The sequence below is a fragment of the Ctenocephalides felis genome, unplaced genomic scaffold (genome assembly GCF_003426905.1).
Source record: "Ctenocephalides felis isolate EL2017-DRISC unplaced genomic scaffold, ASM342690v1 CF-g0.4_SCAFFOLD_00845, whole genome shotgun sequence".
In the NCBI taxonomy this organism is placed as follows: domain Eukaryota; kingdom Metazoa; phylum Arthropoda; class Insecta; order Siphonaptera; family Pulicidae; genus Ctenocephalides; species Ctenocephalides felis.
Window position 1 is genome coordinate 91409874 of NW_020536999.1, and position 18993 is coordinate 91428866.

The window sequence follows — 18993 nt, forward strand, 5'->3', positions numbered from 1 at the left end:
GGGTAAAATAGCACCAGGTGAAATGACATATTGGCACATCTGTAGGATATAAACATTTTACTCCCTATCCAGACCAAAACTAGTGCCTAAAAATAAAACTGCAACAGTAAGTTCACATCAGCCAGTATTAATAGACATCTTAAGATAAAATTAATTGATGTCATAATTACAACCTTCAGCACCATTTAAAACCTCGTCTGGACCTTTATTAGACATCAGTTACTAATAAGGCATGTTATGTAATTACTACAACTTTTGGGGGTTTTACATCACCAGAAGAAAACCTCTTCCAGGCCTTCATTAGACATGAGCTATTATTTAGGCATTCTAAATTCTTCTTTAAGGACTTCTTAAAACCTTCTAAGAATTCATCAAACAAGATTTTAGGTGCATTTAGGTGCAACTATTGAGACACCAGGGTAAAATGACACCAGGGCAAAGGTGAATTGACATATTGGCACATTTGTAGAACATAAACATTTTACTCCCTATCCTGACCAAAACTAGTGTCCAAAAATAAAACTGCAGCAGTAAGTTCACATCAGCCACTATTTCCTCTGGACCTTTGCTACACATCAGCTATTATAAAAGCATGTTATGTACTACATCTTTTGGGTCTTTTACATCACCTTTAAAACAAAACCTCTTCCAGATCTTCATTAGACATGAACTATTATTTAGGCATTCTAATTCTTCCTTAAGGACTTCTTGAAACCTTCTAAGTATTCTTCAAACAAGATTTTAGGTGCATTTAGGTGCAACTATTGACACACTCCAATCCTATAAACTATGAACATTTAAGGACTTTTTAAAACCTCTTAAAGACCCTTTGGTCAAGATTTGTCCAGAGCTTTTTCTACATAACCCGTCAACTAAAATATACCCAATCAATTATCAACTATCCCTAATTACACCGCTCTCCCCATATCTCTGTTCCGTGTTCTTGTTTACATAATAAGTAGTTGCTCTAGATGCAACGTTATTTTCGGCAAAAGAATTATACATCAACCTTGTCACGTCACTCTAATTCTTAAATGTTAACAATTCAGAATTAATAATAATATAACAACAATAATAAAAAATTACATATTCAGATGCACGAGGCCGAAAGAGGAGTCCGGAAACAAATGGATTTTCTCGTGGTAAAAAATGAGACATTTAGGAACTTTCAGACTATCTACAATATTTTCAGACAATTCACTATATAATAATAGTAGTAATGAATGGTAATTTGCCCGAAGGCAGGTCCATGATGTGAGAGCCAAGACGAATAAATGATTCCCTTACCCTTCGTGGTCTATCAATCCCATCACCACTATCCCTCACCCTTTTTTACACATTTTTATGTATTTTCCTTTCAAAACTACTGCTTCCATGCTTCCTGATCCTGCGCTTCGGCTTTCAGTTTCCTGTATTTTCTCTTTTCGCGTAAGTCGTCAATCGTCTGCATTCTTCTTCTTCTCCAATCCTTTTAGTCCTTCTATTTTACCCTCAAAGCCGTTTCAGAGATAGGGCTAAAAGTGTACAAAATGGCAGTTTTTGGGAACACAAAGCTTCCAATTCGATCCAAAAAACATTTTGCTTGTGAAGAAAGGGGGCGTCCATTAATCAGTTAGCGGTTTTGAGTTTTTGGGGATTTTTAATTAACCCCCCTCCCCTCCCCCACCAAACATTACGTGTATTTTTAGTTACGTGAAAAAACTGTAATTTTTTTTTTTTTTTTAAAACATTTGAAATTTTTTAAATAAATCAGTTAATAAATACACGTGATATCTTACTACACCCCTCCCTCCCCACGTGATATTTGGTGATTTTTTGTCTAACCCCCTAAAAATCTCACGTGATTAATGGACGCCCCCAAACAATTAGTTGAAGAAGGCAGATTTTTTTCCCAGGGTTAAATTTTGTCACACTTTTTCAATTTCAGTGTCAAACGATTCAGAACTACTTGAAACATAAAATTAAAAATCGTATCTTCTGGCGAAAACATAAACTTGTCCTTCGTAAAATTAATAATATATTACCATAATTGTAATATAAAAAAAATCTTTTTATTGTTAGAATGTGAAATGGCTCTCTCGTACCATCATATCATCATTTCATAATTTAATTTTACGTTACACGTATAAATCTAATTATTAACCTTAATAAATTTATATAGTTATTATCATTAACAATTCAGCAACGACTGTTCTAATTCAGTTTATAAAAAAAAATTTTAAGAAACTCGATCTGGGATTCTAACCGCGACCTTGCAGCAGTATTTAATTATCACTAAATAAAAAAAGAAATGTTGCACAGCTGTTCGTTAATTTTTATTTAATTATATATAATTAATAGTAATGGATAATTATTTGTTTGGGAGACTGTATTGCAAATATAATAATTATATATGATAGATGCAGGTGTAGTCAACAGTTGGACTTTGATAGCTTTTTAACTTCCCGAAGGAGAAGTTGATGGTTTAACCAGAAAATTAGCTTGATATCATCTTGGTCTAAATTTGCATTTTAAAATATTATAGGCCTACGAAATGTGGTCTAATTATACATATTCTTCAATGTTTGAAATAATAGGCAGCACCACACTTTTGTGCACTAAGTCAATTTAAAACATATCAATTGGAAATTGCTTCATTTAGTGAAAGTGAAACTTTATCATGCTACTCTCCTCATGGCACAATGCCACTTACAGCTAGTTTATGTCGGTAATAAGAAAGTAATCCAGTGGTTGTCCTTCTGGAGTATGTATGTGTATGTGTTTGTGTGTATGTGTATGTGTGTATGTGTGTGTATATATATATATATATATATATTGCAATATCTTAAAGTGGCCCTTAACAGGCCGATCAAGAGTTTCTCAGAGCGAATTTCTCAAACGCAGAGTTTCTTAAGCATCTTATTAACGGAGTGAAAATCGCAAGAATTAATTATGAACAAGAAGAAGCCTTTATGCTAATTATAACAAGCCGATGATTATCAATTTGGAACAACAATCGAATGGAATGGAATTATTGCGGGAGCACTTCAACTATTATACTACATTTTGTAAGCAACTCGATTATTATTATTGGAGTGAAACTTCCCAAGAGACTGCTAACAAGGGTGCATAGAAACAAGCAGATCGAGAGTTGTCTGAAAGAATGTGGATTGTCTGACAAGGTTAATACTAAATATTTTTTGCTGGTTGTATACCATAGAAAGAGGTCATTTATGGACAAGAATCATCGTATTCACAATATAAATACAAAATTGCAGCATTATTTTGGGACATTTTATACCTAGAAAGTCATAAAATTGTGAGACGAGAAAGCGCTTCTTTCCACGCAAACGTCTTCTCATCATTAAAAATTGAACATTTTTTGAACCATTCAAGTCGGATGCTCTGTTCTCTCAAAAACTCTATTTCCATTTTCTGCACACTTTGCTTCGTATCTCTGAAACAGCTGGACCTGCCTTTGTCAAAAACTAATCAGCACGTCTCCATATCAATAGAAATCTAATTTTTGAATATTTCATATCGGTTGATCCGTGCTCTCAAAAACGTGGACAAAAAATTGTATTCATACATATGCACACACACATAAACATACACATACATACACTTCACTCATTTAAAGATAAGTATAATTTCAGTGCCAGAATGATAATATTCTAGATCCTCCCCCCACGATGTAATGCCTGACGACGGTTTCCGTGGGAACCAGAGGCAAGAGCAAAAGGGAGGCGGTATTGAGTCCGACATACCCAGACAAAAGACCAGTAATAATTTCGCTATACAAAAAAGCATACATACAATCATCCATCGATTTTTTTCTAAGGTATGCCAAATTGTTCAGAAACCCATGAAACTTGAAAAAATGCAAAAAAATTATTTACGATTTTTGGACGATTACAATAATTTACCCTATGGAAATTTAAAAATTAAACTGAATTAACTATTAATAATTTAGTTATCAGTGATTATAAATCTGAAGCTGAAGAATATTGAATCTCATTCTGCGTTTTAAATATTTTTAAGAATCTAAATTTTGGCGTTTAGATCAATTAATGATATTAATCATTACTCAATTGCTCAATTGCTCAATTACTCTCGTAGTTGAGATGAAAAGTGAATAATGGTTATATGAGTTCGAAATCAGTTCAAAGTGAATGGTGGCGGCGGCAAGTACACGATTCATACAGCAATTGCGGCAATACTTTATACGATATAGGTATATATACCGCATTATTATATCGTATATGGTTTTGACGAAACAACCAATCATTGGTGGTCAAAACGATGATCGAAAGATCTATGTAGATCTATGTAGATTATTGCTTCGATGGATTATACTGCGTGACAAAAATTGCACTTTTATTTTTTCCTCGAACAGTTTTTTGAAACCCACTTAGAACTGCATGCTGACTTCAAATATACCTTCCGTTTCTCCGTACCAGCTCCAGTTTTAGTTTTAGGAAACTACCCAAAGTAGTCATCGACTACCAATGGAATTAGTCAGGCAATAGAAGCAAATAGTCATAACCAAGACACAATGGTATTGAGGTCCACTCACGATCAGCTATACAACCTCTATCCATCCTAATGATGAACCACCTAGAACATCAACATCTTTTGCCTACATGAAATAAATTTAGAGACCAACATTAAAAAGATAATATAAAATGATGAACAACCTAGAATATCGACATCTCCTGCCTACCATGTAATAGATTTATAGACCAACGTCAAAAGAGAATAATTATATGATGAACAACCTGGAACATCAACATCTTCTGCCTACCATGTAATAGATTTAGAGATCAACGACAAAAGAGAATAATTCTAATAATGAACAACCATCAACTTCTTCTGCCTGCTATCTAAAAGATTCATAAACAACGTTAAACGAAAATAAATCTTATGATGAACAAACTAGAACATCAACATCTTCTGCCTACTATGTAATAAATTTAGAGACCAACGTTAAAAAAGAATAATTTTAATGATAAACAACCTAGAACATCAACATCTTCTGCCTACCATGTAATAGATTTAGAGATCAACGTTAAAAGAGAATAATCTAATGATAAACAACCTAGAACATCAAAATCTTCTGTCTACCAATAATAGATTTAGAGACCAACATTAAAAGAAATAATGCTAATGATGAATAACCTAGATATCAACATCTTCTGCCTAACAAGTAATAGATTTAAAACCAACGTTAAAAGAAAATAATTTTAATGATGGACAACCTAGAACATCAACATCTTCTTGCCTACAATGTAATAAATTTAGAGACCAACGTTAAAATAGAACAACTCTATTGATGAACAACCTAGGACATCACATCTTCTGACTACCATGTAATAGGTTTAGAGACCAAAGAACCACGAAGAGATAAAAACTGATATATTTGATGATCCCCAAATCGGCACCTCTTAAAAAATCCAAGGATTCGTAATTCTATTAATAAATTTGAGAAGAAAACCAGGGCTAAAGTGACACCAAGACATCAGGACTTTGGAAAAGCGATATCAAGAAAGATGGGATGGCCACATGATAGCTGGCAATTTTTGGAGATTATGACAAAACCAGTCTTCTGTCAATCTTCAAAAGACTTCTGAAGGCATAAAATAAAATATGATGTATTTTTTATTGTAATTTGAGGTAAAACCACTACATTGGTGTATCCCAAAAATTAGAACTATTAGCAACTTTTTGTTACTGTTTTTGGAATAAGCATCCTCAAATTTCTTAAAAACCATCATAACCTCTCAAGAAAAAAATTAGTGTCACGCAGTGTTATCTGTCTCATGAAATATCTATTATTGGTGTAAAATATGATATAAATGCAATATTTATAACTAAAATTAAATCGCCACAAAGATCTAGTGTCAAAGATCTACCGATGATCTATTTTATAATAATATTTTTTATAACAAAATGTATCTGTCGAGCTTAATAATCTATAGTGTAAAATTCTTTCGCCATCAATGATCTAATAAATCGATAATAATCGTTTCTGACAATGATCTTGTCGGCAATATTTGTATGAATGTGATCTACGATCTGCGATGAAAATTATATGATCTATTTTCGAAGAAAATGACACAAGATGTTTATTGCAATACGAAAAGATCCCATCGTAGATGATCTATCGGATCTGTCGCCATGTATATATAATGTAGATCTGCATAGATCTATGTATATGTATATGTATTTATTTAGATATGTGGGTATTGAATTGTAATTGAGATCTTTTGAGATCGAGGTCGAATGTAAAGATCTTTTGCCATATATAAATGTTGATTGTTATTTTCTGTTTTGCACATACATGCATGTGAGTTATGTTTAAGAGACGAAGGCAGGTCCACGATGACGTAGACATTAATTGGAATAAACACTATACAAATGCTATGCTAGGTGTAAGTGGCATTTTTCTTAAAGGCAACTTGCATAAACTTTCCGATATTAATAAACAACTTAATCAATAACAATTGAGGTTTACATAAAATTTTATTTTGCGACCCATTATTTCAAACTTTAATGAATTTTAATTTAAATTTTAAAAAATTACTTTTCGTAGGCAAATAATATAACAGAATATTTTATATATATAAGACCATGAAATCGTAAAAAAATCAACAATTAATTACAAAGAAACAGTCAGGCCGATCTTGACTAAAAACTTATCACCACGATTCCCAATTCACATATTTCGAACAGTATTCGAATTTTTTAAAATCGGTTCAGAATTTTTGAACAAAAACTTTTGCAGTTGTCTGCAATTGCAAAGAAATGGCTCCGCCGATCGTCGTGAATAAAATGGCATTCAAATGTTTCAGTTATTTAAGGTCAAAATTGGCTTAAACATTCATTGACATATAAAATTTGCAAATCGGATGTTCTAGCAGAAACATGAACTTATCTTTCGGGAAGTTAATAAATAAAAAAGACTATAAATGAATTTTATATCGTCTTTGAAACCAAACGAGTGCTTGAGGTATTTTGATGAGTGAATGTTCACAAAAAACAATCTTACACAATTAATTTGTATAAAAAACAACAACGGTTTATTGTTTTATGATATACATATACAAATAAATATATATATATATATATATATATATTTATTATATATATATATATATATATATATATATAAATCTATTTTAAATTAGGTCTGTGGTTTAAGACAAATATTTGCGAAATGTTTTATTGTACTTGCAACACCTGAGATCGAATTTTTCAACATTTTTATATGGTTCAAAAAAGATGATTTAATCAAGAATACACACACATATATATATATATATATATATATATATATATATATATAGATATGTATGTATATGTATATTATATATCATATATATATATATATATATATATATATATATATATAATGTGTGTGTGTGCGGATACAAATTTTTTTCGACGATTTCAGGAACACGATTCAACCGATTTAAATGATTCGGTTGAAAACATTCTATTCGTATTAATAAGGAGACGTGCTAATTAGTTTTTGGCTAAGCCAGATCCAGCCGTTTAGAAGATTCGGGGCAAAAAAGTTCTAAAATGGTAATTCAGTTTTTGAGAGAAAGGAGCGTCTAATTTCAATAATCCAAAAAACATTTTATTTATAAAAACGAGGCGAAAACCTGAATAAATTTTTGGGAAGGCAGGTCTAGCATTTTCGGAATTTTAATAAAAAAAGTAATAAAGAATGCCATTTGACGGTAAAAAATTAGCATTAGACATATGCACATCAAATTATCAGATATTCTATAAAGATTTTATTTTTTAAATTTTTAATTTCCAAAAATCTATTTTTTTCGAAATTTAAAAATATTTCATTTCACATTTTCTTTACTTTTCGGTACTGGAAGTTCCAGCAATTTGCCTTCTTATGCACCTTATTATTATTAACTTCCCGTAGAGCAAGTTATAGTAATCGCAAAAAAATCGAAAATGAAAATGTTTGTATATCTTTACGTTTCAAAACTTTCTGAACATTTTGGCATACCTTACACATATATGTGTGTGTTCGGATACAAATTTTCGTCGACGATTTCAGGAACACGGATGAAGCGATTTGAATTATTCAAAAAACATTCGATTCGTATTGATAAGGAGATGTGCTGATTAGTTTTTGGCGAAGGCAGGTCTAGCCGTTTCGAAGATACGGGACAAAAAGTGTCACAAACGGTAACTCAGTTTTTAAGAGAAAGGAGCGTCCGATTTGAACAATTCAAAAAACATTTTACTTGTATTAATAAAATGAAGATCTGATCGAATTTTTGGAAAGGCAGGTCTAGCGGTTTCGGAGATCTAATGAAAAAAGTAAAGAAAAATGCCATTTGGCGGTTAAAAATGATCATTAGACATATGCACATCAAATTATCAGATATTTTATAGAGATTTTAACAATAAGTATAAATTTTGTTTACATTCCTATGGGTTCCGTACCAATGCTTATCCGTTACAAGGCGGCGCGGCGCTTACGCGCTGCAATATTTCATCTCTATGCAGTTAAAGGAGTACGATTGCTTTCAGTTCAGAATTTCCAAAACATTTCAAAATAAATTTTTCTTCAAAAAGTCTTTTTTTCAAAAAAAAGTAAATTTTTGTCAAAAATTTATAGTTTCTCAAATATCTAATTTTTCAGAATAATTTTTTTTCAAAAACGTTAATTTTTTGAAAAAAAAAATAATTCTTGGTACGTGAAGTTCCAGCAATTTGCCTTAAGGCACGATGCCATGCGCCCCACTAGTTTTCAAAAATATTTCAAGTTTTTTAAAAATTCTACTTTTCAGTACGGGAGTTCCAGCAATTTGCCTTAATATACCCCACTAGTTCATGTATCTGCCTATCTCTCTGCATGTGTGTATATGTAGGTCTTTCGTTCTATTGATCGATGGTACCTTCGACTGTTCGAGCAAGTGTTCTAGATCACGCAATCGCACCTCCTCTGTCCTTCTTCTTGTACATCTTCAGTTCAACTCTTCACTTTAACACTTTTACACTTCTTCAGATGACTATCGAGTCATCTTCATCCATCCATAAGTAGAAGTAGATGCATGCGAAATTGCTAAACTGCGATCTTCGACGAAGGAAACAGGGTTGGGTAATTGTATCTTTGGTTTATTATCATACATTAGGCATTAGTTGACTAGTTGTGAGTAGCATTTTGCTTTAAGGAAAGTTGCATTAACTTCTCGATATGTGTATATTATTGACAAAAGTTCTAAAGTGTTCAAAAATATTATATGCTGCCAGCAAATTGTCTCTAAATGTTGTAGATTGTCAGAAAATGTTACAACACTAATCTAAAAGTAAAGTCTAAAGTAGAGTTTATCGGTTTTCAAAAACCGGTTTTTAGGCGAAAATTATGGAATTCGAAAACCGGTTTTTAGTGAAAAAGTCGGTTTTCACTGTATAAATGCAAAATGACAAATATAGCCAAATATAAAAGATAGATGAAAGCGTTTTGATTCTTAAAATCATATCGGTTCAATAGCATGTGATATCTTATCAGTCTGCAATGGTTCCCAGAAAGGTTTTCTATATATTAAGTTAGATTTTTATACCAGTGTATATATTAATTTATATCAGTGTGACTTCTTCTTGAAGAAGTATCTTTCTCTACTCAAACTTTTAAGCCCTAGAAGCCACAAATTAAAGATCAAAAAACTTAGAATTATTATATCAGGCTTTAAAAACAATTAGGCATAATTTGATCGAAAGCATGAGAGTATTTTCTATTTCAGGAAATTTTGTGAGTAACCAAAGGACACGTCTAAGTAGCAATTCGATAGACGTTCTTAGTTTTTTGAAATCATATTTTATTGAACAAAAAAATAATTAGAATGTTTAGAATTAATTAATTAAAATTGCTCGGAACAGACAATACTCGAGTTTAGCTTAATTGTTTTTAAAACTAAAATTGATATTAACATGTATGTATCTAATATTTATTTTAATTTAATGAATTTTTTTATCTAAAAATGTATAATTTTAATTTATTCGAAAACTTTCCTTTTACTACCATAAAAATATTTTTATTCTTATATGTGAAAATGATGCATGAATAACTAATAATTATTTTCAAAGTTACTTAATTCAATTAAACTATTATTTTTTAGTTCTACTAATTAAAAATAAAATAATTTTGTTTACTATCTATAAAGTTGAACAATAAATAAATTCAGTCAAATACTGCTCTAAATTACACTAAATCTGCGGATAACTTACAGAATATTTGAGCAAAACTTTATTTTCTATATAAAATTCGAAAACCGGTTAAAACCGGTTTTTAGTAAAATTAAAATTCGAAAACCGGTTTTCTGAAATGTCGGTTTTTGTATAAACCCTAGTCTAAAGTTATCTAAAATTTTTGTAAATTATATAAAAGTGTAGTTAATTATCTAGAAATTTAGCAAAATGTCTGGAATATTAAAATCTTACTAAAAATATGATTTTAAAATTTCATTTATCATTATATCTTCAGTTAGTGCACAGATGACATACATATTCTCATGCAAAAATTTGTTCTTTTAGTTAATAATAAATGGTAATCTGCCCGTAGGCAGGTCCATGGTGTAAGAACCACCACAAATCAATGACTCATTTACGCTTTGTCGTCTTTCGTTCCCATCACGAACATGCCCCCTCTTTTTAATTTTTTTTCATGTATTTTCCTTTCTGCTTCCATGCTTCTTGATCCTGCCCTTCGGTTCTCAGTTCTCTGTATTTTTTCTTCTCACGTAAGTCGTCAATCATCTGCATTCTTCTTCTTCCCATTCCTCTTAGTCCTTAAATTTTACCCTTGACGACGTCGTGCAGGAGGCACTGTTTTTGCAGAAATGGTCCGACCCAGTTTTCTTTTCTTTTCAGGATTGTGCTCAGTGGAGTCCTTTCTTCGCCTACTCTTCTCAGGACATCTTCATTTGTTATCTTGCCTGTTCACTTTATCCCAGCAGCACATTTTAAAACTTTCCAGTTAGTTCTTGTTGGGCTTTCTTAGAGTCCATGTCTCTGATCCGTACAGAGCTATGCTCCAGACATAGACAGACAAATACTAAGTGCTTTTTACTTTATTACTATTATTTCTCAAACATTATTGTTGCATATTTTAGACTAATATTTTTTTTTGTTATACTGAAATGAGTTCAGGACTGCAAATTCAAGTTTTTTATTGATGTTACGCCTTATTATTAAATTCTATTAATATATTATATCGATTTTTCTGGAATTTGTCCAATCCTGTTGATATGGCAATAAGCCTGTCTCCTTATCCAAATGAGTCTTTGAATGGAATACATCATCATCATCACTTTCAATAATACTCTCGATCTATTATGTAGGCAGCCAGTTGGCATTATGCAACAAATATATATATATATATATATATATATATATATATATATATATCCAAAGGTTCCGTATCAGATAATATAGAGCCATTCAAACAAATTAAAAACAAATGATGATATATATTGACCATCATCTCATCAATTATTACCATAGGGCTCTCTAAACATATTTCATGTCAAGAGCAAATGTAATTGATTATTAAATATTATTTATAATTATTTCAAATATTGATTTGAGCTCTGTTAATAATTATTAACTAGTTGTAAGTGGCATTTTGTAAATAATCGACTTAAAATTGAGATCTAGCTGTTTAGATAAAATTTACAACAAATTAAAGTTTTTCTTCAGATAATCAATGCGAACTGATATCTTTGTCCAATTCTTGGGATGTTCACGCAACTTGCCTTAAGGCAAAATACCACTTACACCTAGTCATTACAATTATTATTGAGTCAGACTCGTTGATGTAGTGTGTTTGTATATTACGCATAAACGAGAAGACAATGGGGCAATAAATTTGAGAACATTTGTAAGAATATCATGAGAATTGAATTATTTAAATTTTATATCATATTAACAAAAATGTGTACATGAACTGAAATTCGGATTGTATGTATGTATATATATATATATATATATATATAAATGTATATATCGACGGACGTCACGTATGAAAATGCAACATTTAGAGTTATTACTTCCTCTGTGAAGTAAAACAAGATTACTTTCAAGTAATAGTCAAATTTCATAATAAATTTATATATATTATATATATATATATATATATATATATATATATATAAATATAAGTGGGCCAAGAAAAGACTCTAATGAGCACAATCCTGTAAAGAAAAGGAAACTGATTTGGATCCGTTCTGCAAGAAGATTGCCTCCTGTATATTGTCCTCGAAGGTAAAATAGAAGGACTGAAAGAAATGGGAAGAAGAAGAATGCAGACGATTGACGACTTACGCGAGAAGAGAAAATACAGGAAACTGAAGGCCGAAACGCAGGATCAGGAAGCATGGATGCAGAAGTTTGGAAAGAAAAATACATTAAAAAATGTGTGAAAAATAAAGGGGGGGGGGGATTTGGTAATGGTAATGATGGACGACGAAGGGTAGTGAAATCATTTATTTGTGGACCTGCCTTCATGCAGAGTACCATTCATTATTATCATTATATATATATAAAGAAGGAGCTTGGTATTATGTTAGGTATTCTAAGGCTCTAAAATGGGTGCACGGATTTTGCCAGTCTTAGTCTTGAAAAATCCGTGCTAATCCAGAGATTGTGCAAAAGGTGAGATATTACTTCAAAACCACGAAGAAACTTTACATTTTGAATTTGAATATTTTTGTAGAAGCCAAATTTGTATGAAACAAAGGAAAGCGGCTGATACGTCAAATATCAAATGTTTTTAACAGACGATGTTCAATTATATTTAAGGGGATGTCCATTAATCACGTGAGGTTTATAAGGGGAGGGGGAAGTTTGACAAAAAATCACAAAATATCACGTGTGGGAGGGGAGGGGGTATGGTAAGATATAACGTGTATTTATTTTTTTAACTGATTTTTTTGAAAAAATTCAAACATTTTCAAAAAAAGAATCAAAAACTTTTGTTTTTTCACGTAACTAAAAATACACGTAATGTTTGATGGGGGAGTGGAGCGGGTTAATTTTGAATATCACCACTTATTACCAAGTGGGAGGGGGGCGGGGCAAAAATCCTTAAAAACTAGATCACGTGATTAATGGACGCTCCCTAATATAATGTTTTAGGTTAATATTATTTAATTGTGCGAGCTTCTTTACTATGTTTTAAAATATTTCATTCCAGAAGATTTGCAGTGAGTAAACCATCCATTCAATTTGTGTTAGTTTCCTCTTACACCACACATTTCCACATCCATAATCAGTTAATTATTTTTTATACTGAAGATTTTCTAGAAATATTTTTTATGGCTAAACAATCTTTGTCGGGCCAGCTAGTATACAATATATAAATATATATATATATATATATATACTAGCTGGCCCGGCAAACATTATTCAGCCATAAAAAAATATTTCTAGAACATCTTCAGTATAAAAAATATATATTATAAATTGGACTTATTACTCTTATTACCTGTGCTATAAATAGTAAACGATTTTAACTATATGCAGTATAACACAGTCTTAAAATGATAAACCACTCCATTTGCATATAAAATTTCTGATCCAAAAAAACTTGATCCAATATATGGATTGCTCAAAAAAACTCAATCATTCAATCATCATCATACTCAAAGAGGCGTCCTTGATATGCCAACATCAGTCCATCTTCGAGACCATCATTCATTCGAATTGAAAGAATTCGATTCAATTGAAAGACTAACGAAAGTGATCGATGGCAAATAATAAAAGCGATCATAAAGGAAAAAATTAGCTTGAAAAAAATTAGAACGGTTTTTACGAAACCGACTGACGGCCGACGCCATTCGGAAATAGAATAGATAGTTTCTTTTATGAATATTAGAATAATAGTAAGTTAAAATACCCTTTATAGAAAATCCGTGATGTATATAACTGTTTTTAGATAAAACGATCTCAAATTGAAATGATATAAACTTTTTTATTAGATTTGTGACAGTTTGATAGCGGCCATTTTTAAATTTTGACTTATTGGCACAAGTTTTATATTTTAGCACATTTTTATTATAAATGTATGAATAACTAAATAACTCTTAACACTTCACATGTAAACATAAACTTATTTCACTGCTTTTTTAAAAAAATATATATATTTATATAAGAAATATAATTGAACTTTTATATTAAATTTGTAACATAACAGTTATGATTGCGGCCATCTTTGATTTTAGCACAAGTTGCGTTCAAAAGTTTACGGCAAATATCCTTTTTTTATCCATAAATTAATGGTATTTTTAGTCGTTATATAAACGGACACATATTGATATATAGTTCAAAATGAAATATATATAATATGTAATATATTATATTATATTATATCCCAAATTAAAGTTTATAATATTAACTTATTATTATCCCAAATATCCTACATATGCGACGCGCCTTACAAAAACCCACCCTTAGGGTACAAACTCACTGAGACTATTTGTCAGTTTGAAAATTTCTACAATTTTTTTTATGTCTGATTCAAATTAATGAAGTGTTTAGGTAAAATCTATACACCATATGAAAAATAAATGCTCTTTCAAATTGTTTCAATTATATTCAATTGTCAGATTATTTGCAAACTACTTGTTTATAACTTTAGAAAAATCCTTAATTTTTAGTAAAATACAATATAGAAGCCTTAAGCAAAGTTAAAAATTGCATACGTCTTTTATTATATCACTTTACTATTTATTCCTTCGTTACAAGGCTTGACATTTATATGTTAAAAACTATTAAACTCATATAAAAAAATAAAAGCAACGTTCTTAATGTTTATAAATATTTTCAAAGCTAAACTTTATATAACTTCTAACTAGTTTATTTTGAAAATAAAGTGTATTAAGCATGATTTTCTTAACGGGGTAACTTCATATATAGTACAAAAGGCAGGAAGGGGTTTGAAAAATGATCACAAAATATCACATGGAAAAGGGTTGGTTGAAAACGATCATGTAATTAATGGACGACATGTAGTATAAGTATAAGGTCTATGACGACCCCTAATATGGCCATTAGTGATGTAAAAGTATTACAAATACATTGCAAAAGATAAAAGACATATATTATAAACTAGCGGTTTATGGCATCGTGCCTTGAGGCAAATTGCTAGAACTTTCCGCACCAAAATGTTTATTTTTAAAAAAGATTCAAATTTTTTTCAGAACTTTGAAATTTTATACTTTGAAATATTTTAGAAATTTTGAACTTTTTTTCCAAAGCAATCGCAATACGTTAGCTGCATAAATAAAATATTAAAGCGCGCGAGCGTCGCGTTGCAATCAAAGGGATAAACATTGGTACGGAACCCATAGAAATGTTGACAAAATTTGTTTTTGTTATTAAAATCTCTATAAAATATCTGATAATTTGATGTACACATGTGTAATGATCATTTTTGTTTGCTAAACCTGCCTACCCATTTATTTTTCTTTTTAATTACAATATCTTCTACAAATGCTAAATAATATACCATCTAGTAACATAAGTGAATAATAACATAAATATAAATAAAATAGAGTACAAAATGAAGGATAGTATTTTCATTAAAATGATATCCGAATTATGATAATACCCAAAAATTGAATCAGTTCATTTTGGTAAAACAAATAAAATCTTTTTTGAATTATTCAAACCGGACGCTCCGTTCTTTCAAAAATTTAATTATCATTTTTGGCACTTTTCGTCCCGCCAGAACCTGCCTTTGCCAAAAACTAATCAGCACGTCTCCTTATCAATGCGAATCGAATGTTTTATGAATTATTCAAATCGCTTCATCCGTGTTCCCGAAATCGTCAACGAAAATTTGTATCCGAACACACATACACATACACGCATTTATACACACACACATACATCCATTTTTTCTAAGGTATGCCAAAATATTCAGAAACCTCTGAAACGTCAAGATATATAAAAATTTTCATTTTCGATTTTTTTGCGATTACTATAACTTACCCTACGGGAAGTTAATAAGTATTAATTGTACTATATGTAGTTCACAGGGCTAATGTGCAATTAGTGATGTAAGGTTTGCACATAAATCGCAATACAAGAGCACATAAAGCACATAGAGCACATAGGTATGTGTCTATATGATAGCAACAAACAACAAACAAATAAAATGCAAAGCAGAGCAGATACAATTTTGCGTAATCGTTTCGGTATAAATAGAACGTCTTCAGTACCGAGACTCATCAGTCATCAGTCATCAGTCGTTACGGTACAACAAAACATCATAGTGCAAAAAACTATATTAATATTAATAACGATATTAATATTAATATTAATAATAATACAAAAGAACGATATTCGGCGATTACACTAACGGATTATTAACGGTAACGGTAACGCACGCACCAAACGCACGTGTTTTTATTTTAACAAATTTTTATAAAATATGTTGCAAATATAAAAAATAAAGCTTTCCAACACCAATTAAACCAGATTTAAAAAAATTGAATTAAATTGTGTTTAAGAAGTTTTTTTTAATAAGCATCTTGTCCCAGTTTGACTCTTCTTTAGTGCATAAAACAACAAAACCAAAAATGAAAAATAATATACCAAAAATATTATCTAGTAAACTGAAAATTAGAATATTATTAAAAAAAATTTATAAACCTATCATAAAAAGTAGGAATAAAAATATAGTGAAAAAGGTTTTTCACATTTTTTATTTGTATAACTTTTTCAAAAGTAGTTTATCTTATTGTACAATATTTTTATTGATTATTTTATAAATATTAATTATTTATTCTCTTATGTTTCATATTTTGTTTTGTAGATTAATTCATTGAAGTAGAGGTAATCCGGGACCAAAAAAAGTATAATTTATTAAAAAAATTTATTTTATACAAAATTTGGTTTTAATTTTCGAAAAACTGTCTGGACGTCTGTTGAAAAACTGTATACCAAATATATATATTGAAACAAATTTTAATAATTACTTTGTACAAAATTGTGTTAGTTTCAAAATTATATCTGAGAGTTGAAAAAAATATCAATAAGCAAGCGGCTGTATAAATATTTTATGGTTCAAAATTTTATTTGTCTGCACTCCTTTTTTTCCAAAAAATATTTTTTTTATTTTTGAGTGTTTTCTTTCTTAATAACTGTTAGAAGCATTTTTTTGTTATTTGATTGTGACCAAAACGTTACAAAAAAATAACTTCAAGAAACAAACAAATATAATATTTCATTTCTCACCTAGTGAATATAATAAAAAAAAAGTATGAGTATGTGAATAGTGTCTTTAACCTAAGGTCAAGGGCAGACATACAAAAAGAGTCTCTTCTGTTATGTAAAAAACTATCTACAAAAAATATGGGTACCCACCTTTGGGTCATGTGTCTCATACGGGATCCTTCCAAACAGGGCTTGACTGTTTCCAATATTTTTCAGAAATGTTCACCCCCACGATACTCCTGATCTCGACGATCGCCCTGGCGGCTTGTGAACCGCCAGTATCGAATTACCTGCCTCCAAACCAGCAACTGCACACGTCCGCCGTCTTCTCAAAACCTTCTCAGAACTACGGCACGCCCAGGTAAGCCAAACTCACCTGAAGTAACAGAAAAGTAGCAGTTATTAGCTTATGTGGGAATTTATTGCAGTTTATCGAATCAATACCTGGCTCCAGAAAGTTCCCAAAGGTCGCCTTCTTCAAAATACGGAGCGCCTTCAGCATTCGATGCTCTGTCTAACCAATATGGAGCTCCAAGCAACCAGTATCAGGCGCCTTCTTCTAAATACGGTGCACCAAATGCTCCATCATCATCGTACGGAGCTCCTTCATCCACTTTCAGCGCCCCATCTAATCAATACTTAGCCCCATCGTCTAAATACGGTGTTCCCAGTGCTCCTTCACCAACATACGGAACACCTTCCTCAAAATACGGTGCCCCAAGTGCTGCATCAACAAAATATAGTGCTCCATCATCAAAATACGGAGCTCCTTCTTCAACCTACGGTGCTCCAAGTGCTCCATCCTCAAACTACGGAGCCCCAAGTGCTCCGTCCTCAAAATACGGAGCTCCAAAAGCCCCATCTTCAAATTATGGTGCTCCTTCTTCGACCTACGGTGCTCCAAATGCTCCATCTTCAAACTATGGTGCTCCTTCGTCTTCCAGCCGCTCCCTCTCTACATCATATAGTGCTCCATCATCAAAATACGGAGCGCCATCCAACCAGTACAGTAGTGCTCCATCCAGTTTATATGGTGCTCCTTCTAATCAATACTTGGCTCCTTCTTCAGGAGGTTACAATAGTGGTAGCAGTGGATACAGTCAAGGAGGATACGAAAGAAATGTAAGTAGAAGTGTAATGGTAGGAGTTATCTATAGGATGAAGGAATTTCAATGTTTTTCTTCTACCAGGAACCTGCACGTTACAACTTCCGCTACGACGTAAACGACCAGTACAGCGGAAACGATTTTGGACATGAGGAATCACGAGATGGTGACCGGGTTGTTGGACAATACTACGTCTTGTTGCCCGATGGCAGAAAACAAGTAAATACAATAAATTTAATCCAATAACTGGTGGAAAGAGCTTTAGTTATACATTTAACGATAATTTACTTTCTAGATTGTGACTTACGAAGCCGACGAAAACGGTTACCGACCAAAGATCTCGTACCAGCAAACAGGCTACGGTAAAAGTTCTGGTTCGTCGGAGGGCTACCAGTATTGAAATTAACAAGTATAAAAATATCACCAATCCATCCATATCGACAACTGACCAACGATCGCATTTATAATTAATGTTTGTAAATAGTCATGTATTAGGTATTAGGCTAGGTTTAGGGATAGATGTTGGAGGTCCTGGAATCATCGGGAACCTGCCGTCGACATTGCCATAAAAAACAGCTTTAGCGAAAGATAAAAGTATTAGCATTTCCGGGGGTAAAAAAATATTTATGACAAACTAAATCACATAAAAAATATATCT

General features: G+C 31.5%; 1 protein-coding gene across 1 annotated transcript; it reads left to right on the top strand.

Moving 5' to 3' along the window:
* The first annotated feature begins 17447 nt into the window (after positions 1 to 17447).
* On the top strand, positions 17448 to 18735 carry LOC113363013 (pro-resilin-like). Its single transcript, XM_026605503.1, has 4 exons — positions 17448 to 17590; positions 17658 to 18351; positions 18420 to 18554; positions 18631 to 18735. Exons 1-4 carry the CDS (start codon positions 17448 to 17450, stop codon positions 18733 to 18735), a joined length of 1077 nt encoding a protein of 358 aa, XP_026461288.1.
* Positions 18736 to 18993: the final 258 nt, after the last annotated feature.